This window comes from Trichogramma pretiosum, unplaced genomic scaffold (assembly GCF_000599845.2).
Source record: "Trichogramma pretiosum strain Unisexual culture from Peru unplaced genomic scaffold, Tpre_2.0 scaffold127, whole genome shotgun sequence".
In the NCBI taxonomy this organism is placed as follows: Eukaryota; Metazoa; Arthropoda; class Insecta; order Hymenoptera; family Trichogrammatidae; genus Trichogramma; species Trichogramma pretiosum.
In genome coordinates, this window is record NW_019640804.1 from 293,897 (window position 1) to 312,504 (window position 18,608).

The window sequence follows — 18,608 nt, forward strand, 5'->3', positions numbered from 1 at the left end:
GGTTTTCGGGACAAAATTAATGCTCGCTTCGTTAATGGTCTTCTCTCTCGCGCGCACGGATGACGTACTATATAGCACACGTATACTTTCGGTGCATAGAAAATCTATCGAGCGTACGGAAATTTAACGCGCAAGGGGAGGATAGACATTTGCCAAAGCCCCGATCGGTCGAGGAAATTACGTTTCGCGCCGTGATAGTCAAAAATGATCGGGGCTCTTTGTGAGAATTATACATGTGTATATAGTGGCAGCCGGTGAGCGGAATTGACATCAGCAGCTGAGCTGCCGAAGGTGAGCTCGCTGTAAGCATTAATGTCGGCGCATTATCGCCGGTCCATTTTGTTGCAGCGGCAGAGTTTCAGAGCTGCGAAAAATGTAGGTTAATTGTCTTTTTGCCCGTATACTGGCTCGCTCGGGCGCTTTTTATCCATCGATAACCGAGATTGACGAAAATGGATGCCGAACTTGAAATACAAAGCATATATATATAGTAATTGGAAATTATTTTGCCACTTGCAGATTTGCAATACTCCATCTGTCGATGAAATCAGAAAGCTTTGATGCCGATAAATCTTGCTACAGTCAAAAATTATTTCAAATCTACAAATTCTTGCTTTTACATGAAGTATAATGTAATTTTTGCTATTGGTCAACTTTTGCCGCGTAGCATAGTGACTTTTAAAGATACCAGAAACAGAGAGATAAAACATTAAAAAATATCATAGTAACATTTAGCATGTACCATAATTCGATTCTCCGACCCTTTTACTGGCAAACATAGCAATTGTTCTTGGCGAATGTGACAACATTAATTCGGCATTTCCCTCCGCGTGCCGCGATCATTTCAAAACACGCCGCAGCAACGCTCGCTGAAATCCGAAGCTACTGTACCGCTCGTGCAGGTATACTCCAATTTATCATTTTTCGCGCGAAAGATAATTCGTGAAAAATTACTCTCTCGCTCTCTCTCTATCTATCTGTCCGATGTATGGCGTGGACAGGGAACGGAAAAGCGTGCCGCGTCGAGAACTGTAGTGCCGCTCTGTTTTACGGTCGCGCGCGTCAGAAAAAAAAAGCTCGAAAGAGCCCGTTGCAGAGTCATTAGTTCATGCCGGAGATAAGACCGGGGCGCGCATTTATTGGTCGAATCGCATGGCTATATGAGCTCTAGTCTTTTCTCGCGATGCAAATCGTTCAGGCTCGCCGCCGCCAGTCATAAGAGCAAGCTTATATAGAGGCGAGATCGCGATTGGCAATTTTTTCGAGCTCCGATCAAACTCGGGCGGGAGAGACTTATTAGACTGACAGCCACCGGTGTATACGAGATACACACACACACATACGGACCGTGTGTCACTGATTTATAGCCAGCCCACTGCACTAACGTATTTCTGACTGTATAATATGATAAACACATAAAAATGTAAAATATCTTCGGACTCGTTAGCATATTTCTCACGCAGTAGTCGCGCGTGGGTCATTCGAATACCATTACGTTATATAGCAATTGTATGTGTGTGCGTCCTCTGATAATAATATACAACCACATTGCTTTTTCGAAGAGATCCACGCCGTTGATAAAGTCATTAACGATTTAACGATTCTCGCGATCAATTAGCATACCTGCAGCGAGAATGATGAATTGGCGCGTAGTATTTTTCTTTTTTACTTTAGCCTTATACCTTTAATTGCTCTTATACTTCCTTCCCTCTTCCGTGTGAGATCGCTCGCACGAGGTCTCATTTTCTCGCGCGCACGAATTACGCGCGCGCGCGCGTATAATAGAATGCGCGTTTTGCTTGCGATTCGCGCACTCATACGGTATACACGGATCAAGAGGCGTAAAAGAGAGAGAGGGGGGGAAAGAGAAGCGCTCGCGCGGGGGGAGCATCCGGGAGGAAAGCGAACGCGATGTCACGACTAAATTGCTTATCTCCCGGGCGCTCCGCTCGTCAGTCCCTATTACCCGAGAGAGATAGAGAGAGAAAGAGCAAAGAGCTGTCACTGAATGAAGTCATCCTCTTGTTCACTTTTTTTTCGCTCTTTTTTTCCTCTCTGTCTCTCTTTCATTCCCCTTTCTTTATCTTTACTCGTTGATCGATGTACGTACAGTATGGGAAGAGAGGCACAAAAGTGACGCGCGAAAGCTCGCGATCTTTGGCTTCACATAATATATACATCGTTGCAACGAACCCCTATGTTTCGTTCGTTTTTTCCCTCTGTTTTACTCGCGCCCGGGAGCGAAACGCTTTAGTAGCCACGATATAGAATTGTAATTGCCCGTCGTATTTTCGTATCTAACGACCCATTGATAGCCGAGAGTCCAGACTGCCCAGAAAAACTGCGCCGTCTCGAGCGAGCTTTATTAATCGTTTCGTTTTTGTGCGAGCTCGTACAGTTATACAGCTGCTTTATATATATAATACGTAACAAGAATAAAAAATAGTACGAGAGCAGGAACGATAACTATTTTTACGTTGTCGCGTATACTACTCGAGGGCCGACTACTGATAATAATCGCATATTGCCGGCGGATTCGTACAACAACAATAACAACGGCAAATGGACAGTGCGTATACACGCATATCACGTCGCGGATTTTAGACACGCGAAAACCAAGAGAGAGAGAGAGAGAGCCGAGAGAGGACGAATACCGTGTTTATTAGCCACGACACGAGCCACACAGAGCCAGACGCGCTCCATTGGCAGCAGCAGCAGCAGCTCCCGGCGGATTTACGGTTACGATCTCTCCGAAGTTGAACGCGCGCTCGATCCACGATGGTCACCAGCATGGACATTCGCCGATGCGGCGCCGTACTGGCATCGCTGCTGCACCGCACGCGTTGTTTTACACGCGCTATATTCTGTCGTTCGAGCCCGCCTACACGCTATATACACGCGTTATTTGGTACACAACATACGCGGATCGTCTATAGTGACTCCGACTCGCTCTACGCGTGTGCCCTCGAGCAAACTTTTTTTTATCCATTATATTGTATGCATGCGTTCTCGCGTGCGTGCGAGACCGATCGATTATTATCATTGACACGGATGCGCTCGTTATTTTTCGCACGCGTATACGCGTGTGTGTTCTCGAGATATGAAACGTAGAAAAAGTTGCAAACTCGGTGTGATCATCGTGCAGCAGTTTTTAACATCAATGGCGGATTAGAAGAAGTGCCGGCCCACCCGAACTTTCATTTGCCGCTCACACAATTTGAAAAAAATTATGAGAGCTTTTACTCATTTAAAAAATGTAATGATAATTAACAATCCTTTTGGAAAAATTTTTATTTAAATTACAGAAAACATGTGTTTAAGTAAATTTATAGATATTTACAATTGTCAATCATAATTTTTTCTTGCATTTGTCAAAACCAAAATCTTTGCGACCTTCGTGGACTGTTTTTTGATATTTTTATAAATTGCTTTGATTCCCTAATTTTTTCTCGCACTTACCGTATGGGTAATCTTTGCAACCTTTATGCACTTTCCTTCTATGCTTACACAAATCTGAACTACTTCCAAATTTTTTTTCGCAATTGTTGCAAGCAAAATCTTTGCGACCTTCGTGGACTATTTTTTGATGGGCGAGTAAATGCGATCTGTATCCAAATATCTTCTCGCACTTGTCACATGCGAAATCTTTGCAACCTTCGTGGACTGTCCTTGAGTGGGTAAGCAAACTATATTTTTATGTAAATTTCTTCTCACACATATCACAAGCGAAATCTTTCCGACCTTCATGCACTGTCTTTTGATGGCGGAGCAAAGACAATTTGTGTCCAAATTTTCTCTCACATTTGTCGCATGCGAAATCTTTTCGACCTTCGTGGACTGTTTTTTTGTGTCGGATCAAAGAGCTCGAATCCCCGAATTTTTTCTCGCACTTGTCACATGTATAATCTCTACGACCTTCGTGTACTGCCCTTTTGTGGTAAAACAAATTTGCTTTTTTTCCAAATTTCTTTTCGCATTTGTCACATGCGTAATCTTTGCGACCTTCGTGCACTGTTCTTTTGTGCACGAGCAAAATCGCTTTTACTCCAAATTTCCCCTCGCACTTGTCGCATGGATAATCTTTGCGACCTTCGTGGACTAATTTTAGGTGGGTGAGCAAATTCGGTTTTTGTCCAAACACTTTTTCGCACTTTTCGCACGCGAAATCTTTTCTACCTTCATGGACTATCTTTTGGTGGGTGTCTAAACTCTGTTTTTTTGTAAATATTTTCTCGCAGTTGTCACATGTGAAATCTTTTCTACCTTCATGGACTGTCCTTAAGTGGGTGTCTAAACTCTGTTTTTTTGTAAATGTTTTCTCGCAGTTGTCACATGTGAAATCTTTTCTACCTTCATGGACTGTCTTTTGGTGCAAAAGCATATTTGATTTTCGTTTAAATTTTCTTTTGCACTCGTCACACGCGAAATTTTCGCGATGCTCATGGACGTGAATGAGAAAATGCGATTTTTTTTCAAATTTTTTTTCGGTCTTGTGACACACATTATTTGTGTAACCCTCATGGACTATTTTTATGTGCAAGAGCAAACTCTGTTTATTTCCAAATCTCTTCGCACACCTTTCACATAAATAATCTTTGAAAACTTCGTGGAATATCTTTTTATGCTTGAGTAAAGTTGATTTATTTTCAAATTTCTTCTCGCACTTGTTGCAGGAGAAATCTTCGGGATTTTTGTGTGCCAATTTTTGGTGCGTCAATAAACTCGATTTTTTTACAAATTTTTTTTCGCACTGGTCGCATGCAAAATCATTACGGCCTTTGTGTTCTGATATTTGGTGTCTACTCAAATGACTTCGGAACTCGAACTTCTCTTCGCACTTGTCACATGTGTAATCTTTTTGTTCATCATGAATTGTGTCTCGGCGCGTAATCATGCTTGATTCCAGTGTAAATGTCTTCCGGTCAATATCACAAATGTTTTGTTTGTCATCTGAAACAATAATGTCGTGTTCCCTTGAATTGCCTATTGAGAAAATTTCACCGGATTTCTTCTCACTTTTATCCATTTTAGTTCTAAAATTAAACGATGGATCCTTCTATTTAGTGTAAATTTATCTTTTGGTAGTAGGGCTTGAAAGACAACATTCAAACTAATTTGTTTTCACTATAGACATGATCAGTGTGTCGAAGGTCGATGTTAAAATCGTTTGTGATCATATTGTTTACAATTAATTTACCGATTTATCTGTTTATACTTGGAGCATTTGAATCAATTTACTTTTTAAAACACTCCCAACAAAGAATATCGAGTTGATGCAAAAAAACATCATCCTTAAAAATGTATAATGAATAATTTTGATATTTATTCCAAAATTTGTTTGCCTCCATGCCATAGCGTGATTGGCGCGCTCCATAATCAGCCCCTGTGTAACGTGTATACATTGGTCACTGAGTGCGCAAAAAGTCGCACATCATAAGAAGAAAAAAAGATATATTTGCCCACATTTTGAATTGGAAAACAAACGTCTTGGCAGCGGCGGCGGCGACGCGCGCCCGACAGATACGCAATTTCGTCGTGTCGTCGTGAAGTGTAAGGCGCTCGCGCGAAATCCTCGAGTCGAGTGCACACCCGAATATAATATAGTAGCGCGTCCCATCACGTCGTACGTATACGGCATGCATATAAGCACCGCACGCGCTCATTGTCTATATACAGGTATATTTCTCGCTTTGTTGCTGCTGCCGTTGCAGCACGCTCGCTTGCGAGCATACCCCATATCTATGTGTGTGTGTGTGTGTGTGTAAAGCTCTTGTGTGTAGCTCGACGCGAGCGAGCGCGAGAACTCGAGAGCTCTTGGATGTTTCGAGTGCGCGCACGCAAGTTTCTGCTGCTGCTGCTGCTGCTTGGCGCGTTGTTTTCCCTCCTGCACGCCGAGCTACCGCATGCGAGTTGCTGCTTCTCTGTGCATTATAATGCGCGCCCGGGTCTTCGCGCGCACAGCCCGTGTGTGTGTGTGTGTGCATCGTCGGTTTGCGCCAGCACCACCTTGACGCCGCCCGACGCGGCCACCACACCGCCACTGTGCGCGGCTCCATTAACTTTGATTAATTACATTGTCTTTCTTGGGCTCTTGTCTTCTTATTCTGTTTTGCAGCGGTATACCTCTTTCTCTTTCTCCGTATCTTTTCTCTGCTTTATAAAGCGCGTGTTTATAATGTATGAATCGTAGAGACCTGACGGCAAGCAGTATACCGTAAAATATCGCGGCTCGCTCCGAATTAAGTATTTACGATTCGCACACGTCGTATCCAACGCATCGTATACGTGCACGGGGCTCGTAACGCAAGCTCGATCCAACTCGATCGTTTCGTGAATACGCGAGCGCGCAAATATCGAAACAGCAGCAAGTGTAAGTGTTACGAGGCGTAGAGAAGCAGCAGCTGCTGCCCTTGCTGCTATAGCATATTGGCGTTTTGGCACTTGGAGGAAGTCAAATCACGATCAGACTCTCTTTCTTTCTCTCTTTTACTGCGCTGCGATTCCCATATAAGACAGGCCCTCTTTTTTGTGCTGCGACAACGTCTAGCTCTCGAGCCCTATACAATTTATGCAGCGCGTAGCATTTCTTATACATCATATAGATATTATACATTCCCCGACTGTCTGCCTGTATTCGTTCCTTCCTCTTTCGATATCTTCGATATTAAGAACTTTTTTTGCGCTCCATATCAATGAACGCGAAGCAGCAGCAGCAGCAATAGCAGCTGCTTCGAGGAGGAGCCGAGCGACGATCGCAACCGTAGCGCGAAATAAATCTCGACGCTCGTCTATGTTTTTTTCTATGGCTCGTCTCTGGCTGTATTATAACGATATTGTAGAGTGCGTAAGGAAGAGAGACGGACAAAGAGCTTGACGAAACTACCTCGTGCGAATGCCACTGGCTGAATTCGCTTGACCTTGTCCAAAGAACGTATATAAGCAGCTCGAACTTGATCATATACGAATAAGAATGCGTGAAAAAAAGCTCCGAGTAGACAATTTTCCTCGGAGCTTTTATTCGTTCGGCGAGGGGTGCAGGTTCCTCGTGGAACTTTCAATAAAATGATAATTTTCTTTTTATTTGCCTGCGAGCTCGACGCACACGCGTATAGACACGGTGCCATTGTCTGCTCGCGTCGACGCTACAGCTCGTGCAGATCCTCGTGGCAGCTGCTGCTGTATATAACTATGTATGTGGACCCGAGCTCGAGGTTTCGGTCCTTTTTTTTTTGCGAGCGCACGGCTATTTGTACTGCGCGCGGGTATACGTGTACATATACGCTGGGCGAAAAAACGTTTATCTCTCCGGCACAAGCAGAAGCAGCAGCAGGCGGCAAGGGTAGAAGCTTTTATCGATTCGCTTCCGTGTGCGTTAAATACACAACGCGACGACGACGACGAACGAGTCTCGATGCATTTTGCTGCGCTTTATAGATGCGCCTGGCTGCTACATAGCGAGCTTGCGCGCGAGTGCGGTCGTCCGGTTTCGACTCGAGCCAAATTCATGCGGATATATACGCGCGCGCGCGTGTGTGTGTAAAAGCAGCAGCAGCAGCGGTAATAGCGCGCAGAAACCGGGTGCCTTTGCCAAAGTAAATCTTGCACGCCGTTATACACATATATACTCGATCTTACGGATTGATAAGGATTTTCCCATGTTTCGCCGTGGTGTACGCTCGCTGCAAATACTGCGTACATGTACAAAATTTATGAAGCTCTTACGCGCACTCTAAAACTTCTTGTCAGAAGCAGGCGTGGATATGTATGCAACGGGGCGCGTTTTGTACATACGCACACACACACACACACACACGTAGCCAAGCCAGCGCGTATTAACGTATAAAAAATACATTGGATAAACATATATATATCTGTGCAATGTACGAATATTTATATAAGCCCGGGGCTGGGCGTCTATATCGGTGGATTTCCGAGGCCGCACGCGCGCGTATACCTCTTTTGCGAATGGGACAAATTTGTCGCGCGACAAAGAAAAAAGAAGGAAAAAAGAACGCGGCATTATTTTCCTTGGCAGCGATAAATTGCTCGGCTTCGGGTGAGGCGAAATTTCGAGACGCAGCGAGAAGCAAAAAAAAAAAACAGTCGACGAATGCAACTAACGCAGGGCGCGAATCGTAAAGAAGAAAAATGAACGAGTTCGGAAAGAGTAGATGCCTATACGTGCGCGGCTATAGTCGCGGTACAATAGTAAAGCGCACGCCAAGGAGTCGAAAACGAGCTTCATATACAATCCACTACACCGCAATGTGTATTATATAATCGGCCGACAATTCATGCAACGATCTTTTCCTCCAGGATGAGGAACTTTTAATTGAATCTCTGATATCTGTCTCTCGACTATGGAGCAGGCCCCAAAAGGACGAATCGAATTAAAAGATCGGATGAGAAGTCGGAGAGAGAGAGGATAACGAGCCGTATTATGCATATATAGCGCGCCGCACTCGAAGGGATACACCGCGTAAACCCGTCGACTTTTGCATATTATATACAGAGACGTTGCACTACTGTATGATATACGTATATCGCATGCTGCAAGAGTCGAGCGAGAACGACAGATGTGCCATGTCGCATTCTCATTCGCGCGCGCGCGCGCAAGCTTACATATTATGTGCACTCGCTGGCGCGCGGTAGACACAACGAGATTGCATTATCGCCCGCGTGCGTGTGTAATGTATAAACATGTCCATGTCTCGCGAACACATACGCACTCGCAGTCCCGTGCATAAACGCGTCCCACGATTTACACGAGCTACGCACCTACGTATTATTAATACCTCGTGTGCGCAAATGTGTTAATAGTCAACGCAGCCTTCCACGCGTCGAGATCCATACGCCTGAACGCGCCGCGATGTTTTTCGTAGTTATTCAATTTTCTCGCGACGCGATACACGCGCGCACGAGCTCAACTGCTCTATACCATACACTAGCGTAAACTTGACCGTTTCAAAAAGCTCGACTCGACAGGTACGCGCTCGACAGGTGCATCACTCGTATATAATGTATATCGCCAAGCTTTTTTTTTCTTTTTAATGCACGTCGCTCGTCATTATGCACGAATTGATATTTCAACTTTCAGGACCAATTTGTCTCTTTCTGTATAGTGTCGTATGTTAGATACGACATAGGATACGGCATAGGATATCGAACGTATCGCTGCTACAACATCCACCGCAATCAATACCGCGATCGCTACCCGTCGCGCGTTGAAAGAAAATTGGAAAAGAGTCGCTAGCGCGTGTGCAAGCACAAAATTTTAAAAGTGAGAGGAGTGCCAATAAAATCTTCACCTGATTCTCTTTCCTCTTTCATCCCGATGCCAACACCTTCGTTCGTATTCTGCTTCAGGAGTTTCCTTTTATATAAAGGTTAAACGTCGATACACAATTAGCATGTTTCGTTCTTGTGCGTGAGTTGTAGTATTCGCGTGTCATTTGTGTTGCGAGTTTTATTTCACGTGGCTCTTACGCCACCTAGAGGTGGTTCACTGAGTCAAAATATTTCGTCTCTTCGCTCAAATACATAGATCCATACGGGTTGTCAGTCGAGGATCGCGAGAGTGACTCAGCTCCAGGCACGACGATTTAATCATTTATCAGTTTATATGTAATATAAACATTATCGGTGGAAGAAATTAAACGCTCTAATTGGCACAATCGCTGCATTTTATCGGCACTGCGTGCACAGTTAATACGCAATAGCTCGGTGCATACGAGTGTGTCGCTGAATGAATATAGAAAAAGTCGCAAACTTGGCGTGATCATCACGCGTCAGTGGCGGATCAGAAGAAGTACCACCTCGTTCGAACTTTTATTTGCTGCTCGCACAACTCGAAAACAATTATGAGAGCTTTTACTCATTTTTAAAAATGTAATGATGGTTCACAATCCTTGTGGGAAAATTTTTATTTAAATTTCAGAAAACATGTGTTTAAGTATATCTATAGATATTTACAATTGTCAATCATTATTTTGCCTTGCATTTGTCAAAACCAAAATCTTTGCGACCTTCGTGGACTGTTTTTTGATATTTTTATAAATTGCTTTGATTCCAAAATTTTTTCCCGCACTTATCGTATGGGTAATTTTTGCAACCTTTATGCACTCCCCTTTGCTGCCCAATTGTTGCAAGCAAAATCGTTGCGTCCTTCGTGGACTGTTTTTTGATGGGCAAGCAACTGCGATTTGTATCCATATTTATTCTCGCACTTGTCGCATATGTAATCCTTGCGACCTTCGTGCACTGCCCTTTGGTGTCTGATAAAATCTTTTTTTAGTCCGAATTTCTTCTCGCACTTGTCGCATGCGAAATCTTTGCGACCTTCATGGAGTATTTTTTGATGGGCGAACAAATGCGATTTGTACCCAAATTTCTTCTCGCACTTGTCGCATGCGAAATCTTTGCGACCTTCGTGAACTGCTTTTTGGTGTGCTGTCAAATTGCCTCGATCCCCAAATTCCTTCTCACATTTGTCACACCGAAAATCTTTACGACCCTCGTGGACTGTCTTTTTGTGAGAGAGTAAAGTCAATTTGTGTCCAAATTTTTTCTCACAATTGTCACAGGCGAAATCTTTTCGACCTTCGTGGACTGTTCTTTGATGGGTTCTTAAATTTCTTCGATCCGCAAATTTTTTTTCGCACTTGTCACACGCGTAATCTTTGCGATTTTCATGGACTACTTTTTGGTGTACAAGCAAATTCTGTTTATAGCCAAATTTCTTCTCGCACTTATCACAGTCAAAATCTTTGCGACCCTCGTGGACTGACTTTTGGTGAAACAGCAAATACTCTTTTCGTCCAAATTTTTTCTCACAATTATCGCACGCAAAATCTTTGCGACCATCGTGAACTGCATTTTGATGCCTGATAAAATCCGGTTTTCTTCCAAATTCCTTTTCACATTTATCACATGCGAAATCTTTCCGACCTTCATGGACTGTCTTTTGGTGCCAAAGCATATTTGATTTTCGTTCAAATTTTCTTTCGCACTTGTCGCATCCGAAATTTTCGCGATGCTCATGGACTGTCGACATGTGCATGAGAAAATGCGATCTTTTTTCGGACTTGTGACACGCATTATTTTTGTAATCCTCATGAACTATTTTTATGTGCAAGAGCAAACTCTTTTTATTAGCAAATCTCTTCGCGCACCTTTCACATAGGTAGTCTCTGAAAACTTCGTGAAATATTTTTTTGTGCTTTTGTAAAGTTGATTTATTTTCAAATTTCTTCTCGCACTTGTCGCATGCAAAATCTTTGCGGCCTTTGTGTTCTGATATTTGGTGTCTACTCAAATGACTCCGGAACTCAAATTTCTTTTCGCAGCTGTCACATGCAAAATCTTTTTTTACGTCGTGAATTGTGTCTCGGTGTGTTATCATGCTTGATTCCAGTGTAAATGACTCCTGACAAATATCACAAATGTATTTTTTGTCTTCTGGAACAACAATATCGTGTTCACTTGAATCATCTATTGAGAAAACTTCACCGGATTTCTTCTCACTTTTATCCATTTTGGTGCTTAAATTGAACGATGGATCTTTCTATTTAGTACCTAGAAAATTGAATGAGTAAAATTTATCTTTTGGTATTATGGCTTGAAAGACAACATTCAAACTAATTTGTTTTCCCTACAGACATGATCTGTGTGTCGAAGGTCGATGTTAAAATCGTTTGTGATCATATTGTTTACAATTAACAATTACGCTTTACAATAAGTAATTATAAAGGCGCAAGAGCATGAGTAGAATTCTTCTCTTGTACGCGACTTGTATTCATTTTGCAGGTTTTGTTTCACGTGGCACTTACGCCACCTAGAAGTGGATCACTGAATCAAAATATTTTGTCTCTTCGCTCAAATACATAGATCCTTACGGGGTGTCAGTCGAGGATCGCGAGAGACGCTCTCATTGGTACAGACGCTGCATTACATCGGCACTGCATACACAGTTCATACGCAATAGCGGAATAGAAAAAGTTCTGCCCCAGCGCAAACATTCATTTCATGCTCGGGCAGTCGATATTTAGAAGCTCGTAATATTTTATTCAAAGATCACCATTCACAGCTCCGAACAGGACGCGAAAAAAAAGCTCGGATGATCATTGCTCGAGAAGCTGCAGGTAACAGAGTATCCAAAAATAAAGCACCAATCATGACTGTGTACAAAGGTGTGATGATAATTAAACGGCAGAGGTTCAGTTTTAGAAAAAATATATGTGTTAGTATCAATACTTATTTATAATTTTCAAGAAAAAAATCAGCACTTTTTATTATTTTACCGATGACATAACCCAGCATGAACTTCACAACAACTTCGAGACACTTGTATGGACAATAAATTATCCATTGACTTGATAATCTTCTGACACGAGATTGGATGCCATTGCGCATATATATGCGATTATGGTGGTCAAATTGATTCTTATTTAGTACATCTTTTCGCGCACATTCACATGCCAAAACTTACGATCAAATCGAATGTGGGTAATCAAGTTGCGATTTTATGCTAAAATTTCATCGTATTTATATATCATATACGTGATCTTAACGAACTTCGAGACACGTTTACTAGTGATCTTCATGCACTGTCAATTGGTGTCTGATCAAATTCCCTTTTTGACTAAATTTCTTCTCGTTCTTGTCGCATGCGTAATCTTTGTGACATCCGTGTATCGATTTATAGTGCCTAACTAAACTCGTTTTTTGTGCAAATTTCTTTTCACACATGTCACATGCGAAATCTTTCTGACCTTCGTGCACTGTCCTTTGATGTAAAAGTAAAACCCCTTTGTATCCAAATTTCTTTTCACACTTGTTGCATGCGAAATCTTTACGACCTTCGTGTACTGTTTTTTGGTGTACAAGTAAATTACCTTTAAGCCCGATTTTTTTTTCGCATTTGTTGCATGCGTAATCTTTGGAATCTTCGTGCACTGTTTTCTGGTGCAAACGCAGATACGGTTTGTGGCCATATTTCTTCTCACACTTGTCACATGCGTACTCTTTGCGACCATCGTGATTTATATTTTGATGCCTGATAAAATCGACTTTCCTTACAAATTTCTTGTCGCATTTCTTGCATGTAAAATCTTTGCGACCTGCATGAACTGTTATTTGGTGCTGAATCATAGTCCATTTTTGACCAAATTTCTTCTCACACTTGTCGCATGCGTAATCTCTGCGACTTTCGTGGACTATTTTTTGGTGAGTCCGCAAATTCGATATTTGTCCAAACTTCTTCTCGCACTTGTCGCATGTAAAATCTTTGTGACCTTCGTGAACTGTTCTTATATGTAATAGCAAATTCAGTTTCATCCCAAACTTCTTCTCGCACTTGTCACATGAGAAATCTTTGCGACCTTCGTGGACTACTTTTTGGTGTTTCAACAAAGTCGATTTTTGTCCAAATTTATTCTCGCAGTAGTCACATGCGAAATCTTTGCGATACTCATGGACTAACTTTATGTGTTTGAGAAAATTCGATTTTGTTCCGAATTTCTTCTCGCATTTTCCACATGCGAAATCTTTGCGATGATCATGGACTGTTTTTACGTGCACGAGAAAATTCGATTTTTTTCTAAATTCCTTCCCGCATTTTCCGCATGCGTAATCTTTCCGACCTTGGTGTACCGATTTCAGGTGGTTGAGCAAATTCGATTTTTGTGCAAATTTCTTCTCGCAAATATCACATGCATAATCTTTGCGGCTTTCGTGTATAGTTTTTCGGTGTCTTATCAAATTAGAATTCTGTGAAAATTTTTTCTCACACTTGTCACATGCGAAATCTTTCCCCCCTTCGTGGATCGTTCTTTGATGTAAGAGCATATGATGTTTTTGTCCAAATTTTTTTTCACACTTGTCACATGTGAAATCTTTGAAACCATCGTGAACTATTTTTTGGTGTCTAATTAATCTTGATTTGTCTCCGAATTTCTTCTCGCAAATATTGCATGAGGAATCTTTGCGACCTTCATGTACCATCTTTTGGTGAGTGAGCAATTGATGCTGTTGTCCAAATTTTTTTTCGCACTCATCGTGTACTGTCTTTATGTGCAAGAGCAAACTCTGTTTATTTCCGAATCTCTTTGCGCACCTTTCGCATAAGTAATCTTTGAAAACTTCATGGAATATTTTTTTATGTTTTAGTAAAGTTGATTTATTTTCAAATTTCTTCTCGCATTTGTTGCACGTGAAATTTTCGCGATCCTTGTGTACTAATTTTTGATGAGTAAACAAACTTGATTTTTTCACAAATTGTTTCTCGCACCTATCGCATGCAAAATTTTTGTGGCCTTTGTGTACTGATATTTGGTGTCTACTCAAATGACTTCGGAACTGAAATTTCATTTCGCACTTGTCGCACGAATAATCTTTTCGTTCATTGTGAATTGTGTCTCGGTGTGTTATCATACTTGATTCTTCTGTAAATGGCTCCTGACAAATATTAAAAATGTATTTTTTGTCTTCTGGAACAACATTATCGTGTTCACTTAAATTGTTTTCCGAGACGTTTGCCTCGGGTTTTCTATTACTTTTATCCATTTTGGTACTTAAAATGAACGGTGGATTATTTTATTTATCGCTATGAAAATTGAATGAGTAAGTATAGTATTACAGCTTGTTTCGTCGGGATAGACAACATTCAATCTAATCGGTTTTTACTATAAACATGATCAGTGCTGCGAGGAACAACGTAAAAATCTTTTATAATCATACTGTTTATAAATTCGTTACCGATTTATCTGTTTGTACATTGTCCATACAATATTTGAAGCAGTTTAAAATTGTCATTGGGTGATATTTTTTTCGAAGAATTTTTTCAGCCTCTTAAAACCAACTTCAAAATAACTCCTTATAATATCGTGTTAATAGATCTTTACAATACAATATACTATAAATAATGAAATTTTTTTATATTCATTCTAAAATTTGCCGCTGCTATCCTTTGCTACCGCCACGCCATGACGCGATTGGCGTGCTCTATAATCCGTCAACGTTCATACGGATCAAAGGGTAAAAAGTGTTTGTGCACTATCGAGTTACCAAAGCCGCTCGTATAAAGACATGGTTCGCGGAAAGACAAGGGGGGGTTTGACTCGAATGTGTGCATTCGAATGTAAGGAGGTATTATTAAAAGCTCGTCTAGCATGCATTTCTCATACTGTATGCATAATGTAAGTGCGGTACCGGCTATTACGTGACTCAGTCAGGGTGACGTAGTAGTATATAGTTATAGCACTTGTACTTGTAAACCGATGACACATTCGCACCGGATGCAAATTGTTATTAAAAATCGAGCGAACTCGTCGAAGGGGCTGAATGACATGTTTTTTAGCTGTACTACTCGCGATTATTACTCCCTTTCGCTCGACCTCTTTCTCCTCTATCAACACCCGCATTACAAATAAAAACAGGCAGAAAAATTTACCCCCTAGCGACGCGCAAAACGACTCGTCCGTGAATTTTTCCCAGCCTCCTCTCTCTCTCTTGGGTGAATTTCAGTCACGAAAGTATCGCACCACCACGCGCACTTAAATTCACACCCGCAAACATATTATCGCGAATTCTACCCTCTCGTTACCCACTCGATGCTTCTGCTGTATAAGCTCGCGGGAGACGCGGCACGCGCGCTATATATGTTGCTTATTTGCGTACACACACACGCACCCGCACATACAGCAATTTTACTGGCATGCGATGCTTTCTCTCTGGGTATAGGTGCATGCTTGATGTATTTGCTGCTGCCGCTACAGCACAGTGAGGGACACGCCGTACGAATATTTCGATTCGGCAAAATCTGTGTAAACACGCGGGCAAACATCGCTCGCAAGCGCGCGCACGGTTATACACGCGCGGGGGTATAGGGTGCGCAGCAAATATCGCAAGGAACGAAGAAGAGGTGCGAGTGAAATTCTTGGACGAATACGGCAACCGCAATATTGGTGTACGCGCGACAGCGGCTTCTCTATTTCCGCTTTTTCATCCCGAAGTCGCCTATACCTGGAGTACCTAAATTTGCCATCTCTCTCTCTTTCTCCCTCTTTCTCTCTTTGTACATCGTGTCGTGTCGTGCGCGAGTGCGTACACGCGTGTACGTATACACACAAACGCAAACAAGCAATGCAATTTATTTTGTTTGCCCGCTTGTAATTTGTGTGTTGGAAATTCTGAAGAGCGATTCATGCGGGAAATATGGCGCGCGCCCCATACGTCAATATACGTGGCCCGCCGCGCGCGTACGTATCCCCGAAAAAATATTTTTCATTCGCGTTGCGTTGCATTATTTTCTTCTTCGGGATAGGGAGTTGGAATTTATTTTTTCCTCTTATTTTATTTTTTACGATATTCGAGACTTCAATTGGGACACAGGCGCGGCGGTGGCGGCGAACTCCGCAACATTTCACGTTGTTGATTTTCAACGCACGAGCCTGTGTATATATGTACTTTGCGCGATCTCAATTTACGCGTGTTTGGAAAAAGAATTGCAGCGTGTCTGTGATGATACATATACAGCGATCTCTGCGACGCGATTTGTTTGGCACTCGGGTTTGGGGTATAGTACAGCTTGAGTCGAAAAAAGCTCCAAATTAAAATGTGCCCGTGTGGCGCAATCTCCATCTCTCTAACTCTCTCTCTCTCTGTCTCTTGGTCGTGTATTATCGTGATCATCGACTCCTCGATCCGCAAAGATTTGCACACTACTCGACGAGTCGATGCATGTTTTGTACAGCTCGATCACCGATGCGACACACGACACGGAGCGACGAAGATGCGCGCAAATTATGCATCGTCTAGGCGTTCGGGGGGCTACAGACAGCCTCGACGTGTTTATTCAAGTGTGTATAACTAGACGCCAATGATCCTCGGCGCTAGACCAAACACGGCAGAGAGACTCTCTGTTTCTTTGAAGTCGTGTGTCGTGTAGACGTACTGCAGCTCCGCACTTGTGCTCGCCTCGGCCTCGGCAAAGTTGATCCAACGCGACGCGACTCGTTCCTTATACACATCATCCGTAATATGTATTCGCGTTTTATTTACTTCCGACCGATGTCGAAAACCAATAGGTGATACATCGTTCGCCAACTCGCGTACAGATGATTGCACGCAAACATCGGCAGCAGCGTCGTCAGCAGCAAAAGGTTAAATATTTTCTTACGCTTAACGAGATGTATACTCGATGTTAACGTACAATATCTGCGGGCTTTCGTTACGTACCGAAAGACGACACCCGAGAAGTTTTCATGCGTACATTACAATAATGCACACATCTCTCGAAAGCCCACGCGCACACTCGAAAGTCACAAGAGACTCGGACGCAGAATTTCATAATTGGCGGACATATTTGAATATATACGCGGCGCATTATTATTTATATTTATCGACTGGACGCGGATCGTTTTTCATTCTCTGCCTGCGCGCACATGCGTATACGCACACGCACATATGCGCGCGTTTATTAATGTATAGGCGTAGGACATTCGCGCGCGAGCAAACAGAAATTAGCTGAAATGAATTGATAAATGATAAATGGCCGTATCAAAATTCATATGCGCGCGAGCCATATATAGAATTGCAGCTAGAAATGGCATATCATCTCGTATGCAGATGCTGCGTTCTCGTGGAGACTTGAGCTTGCAGGCACACGAATATAACGAGTAGAGAGGTATGTCTATTCAAACTCACCGTTCTCATTTGAAAAAAAAAAACATAAAAACATTTGCGTTTAGTCTTGGCTAATGTGTTTGCGCTTCGCCTTTGTTCGAGCCTTGACCGCTAGATGGCACGTCGCTTTCCAAAAGCAAAGAGGCCGAGTTCGGTACGTATTATAGAGGCAAACACCGAGTTGACATAAATACTATAGTCTTCCATCTCTCATTTCGTAATTATGAAATAAAAAATTTTCTTTTTGAAAGATGATTGGTAAAGGCCCCACCACGCCCCTACCCGTGAAGTCCTCCGCTGCATTTATGCAGTCAAATTAACCCCTACATTTGACACTAAACACTGGCACTATCACTCAGTCACTTCACTGTTCTTGGCAGTTTGTTTTCTTTTTTCCACTTGGGACGCGATCTGGGAATACTGGAACAATCATTTTGAGCTCCTCAACTTCAAGGTATCTTTCATCCTTCGCGCGTTATCTAGCGTCACGCGATAAGTCTCGACCAGTTCGTCCTCGGTCGATTTCCTCACCACGCGTCGGACATTCCTAGCCAATTCCTTACTGTCCAAGCGATAATAGAGCGCCATAACCTCCCACTCCATCCTTCGTCTTTTACTTTTACCGACTCTTAAGCCAGGCAAAATATGAGAAGTCCTTTCGATGGCTTCGAGCAGAATATCTTCAACTGTAAAGAGAAAAATACATTGTAGACGCGAAAAACAAGGGTATATTAGTTATCGCGTTCGTCTATGACGACTAATTAAATTCTTGTTTTCAGTACCTTTCCCATCCAAGTCATACAATTCATACAATTCATCTCTATTCTCCTCTCTATTCTCCTCACTATTCTCATCTTTATCCTCCTGTTCGTCCTCTGTTTCCATGATATAGAAGGGAGACGTTGAGTTGTTTAAAATAAAAACGA

General features: G+C 42.4%; 1 protein-coding gene across 2 annotated transcripts; it reads right to left on the minus strand.

Annotated features, from left to right (window-relative positions):
- Window positions 1-9,935: 9,935 nt before the first annotated feature.
- On the minus strand, window positions 9,936-11,260 carry LOC111693830 (gastrula zinc finger protein XlCGF52.1-like). Of its 2 annotated transcripts, none has more exons than XM_023459651.1 (2): window positions 10,658-11,260; window positions 9,936-10,568 (listed from the first exon to the last, which is right to left on the minus strand). In XM_023459651.1, the coding sequence occupies exons 1-2, from the start codon at window positions 10,690-10,692 to the stop codon at window positions 10,115-10,117; spliced, it is 489 nt and encodes a 162-aa protein (XP_023315419.1). In that variant the 5' UTR covers window positions 10,693-11,260; the 3' UTR covers window positions 9,936-10,114. The 2 variants fall into 2 exon arrangements, with proteins under 2 accessions (XP_023315419.1, XP_023315421.1); XM_023459653.1 differs by having other exon boundaries at window positions 9,936-10,561; window positions 10,651-11,260.
- Between the last annotated feature and the right edge of the window lie 7,348 nt (window positions 11,261-18,608).

What these genes read in the sequence shown, in the direction of transcription:
- LOC111693830 (XM_023459651.1), bottom strand. Translation starts at nt 10,692, where the DNA reads ATGAAAATCGCAAAGATTACGCGTGTGACAAGTGC. An exon ending in ATTACGCGTGTGACAAGTGC is followed by an intron (nt 10,569 to 10,657) that starts GAAAAAAAATTT and finishes TGACAATTGTGA; the next exon opens with GAAAAAATTTGGACACAAAT.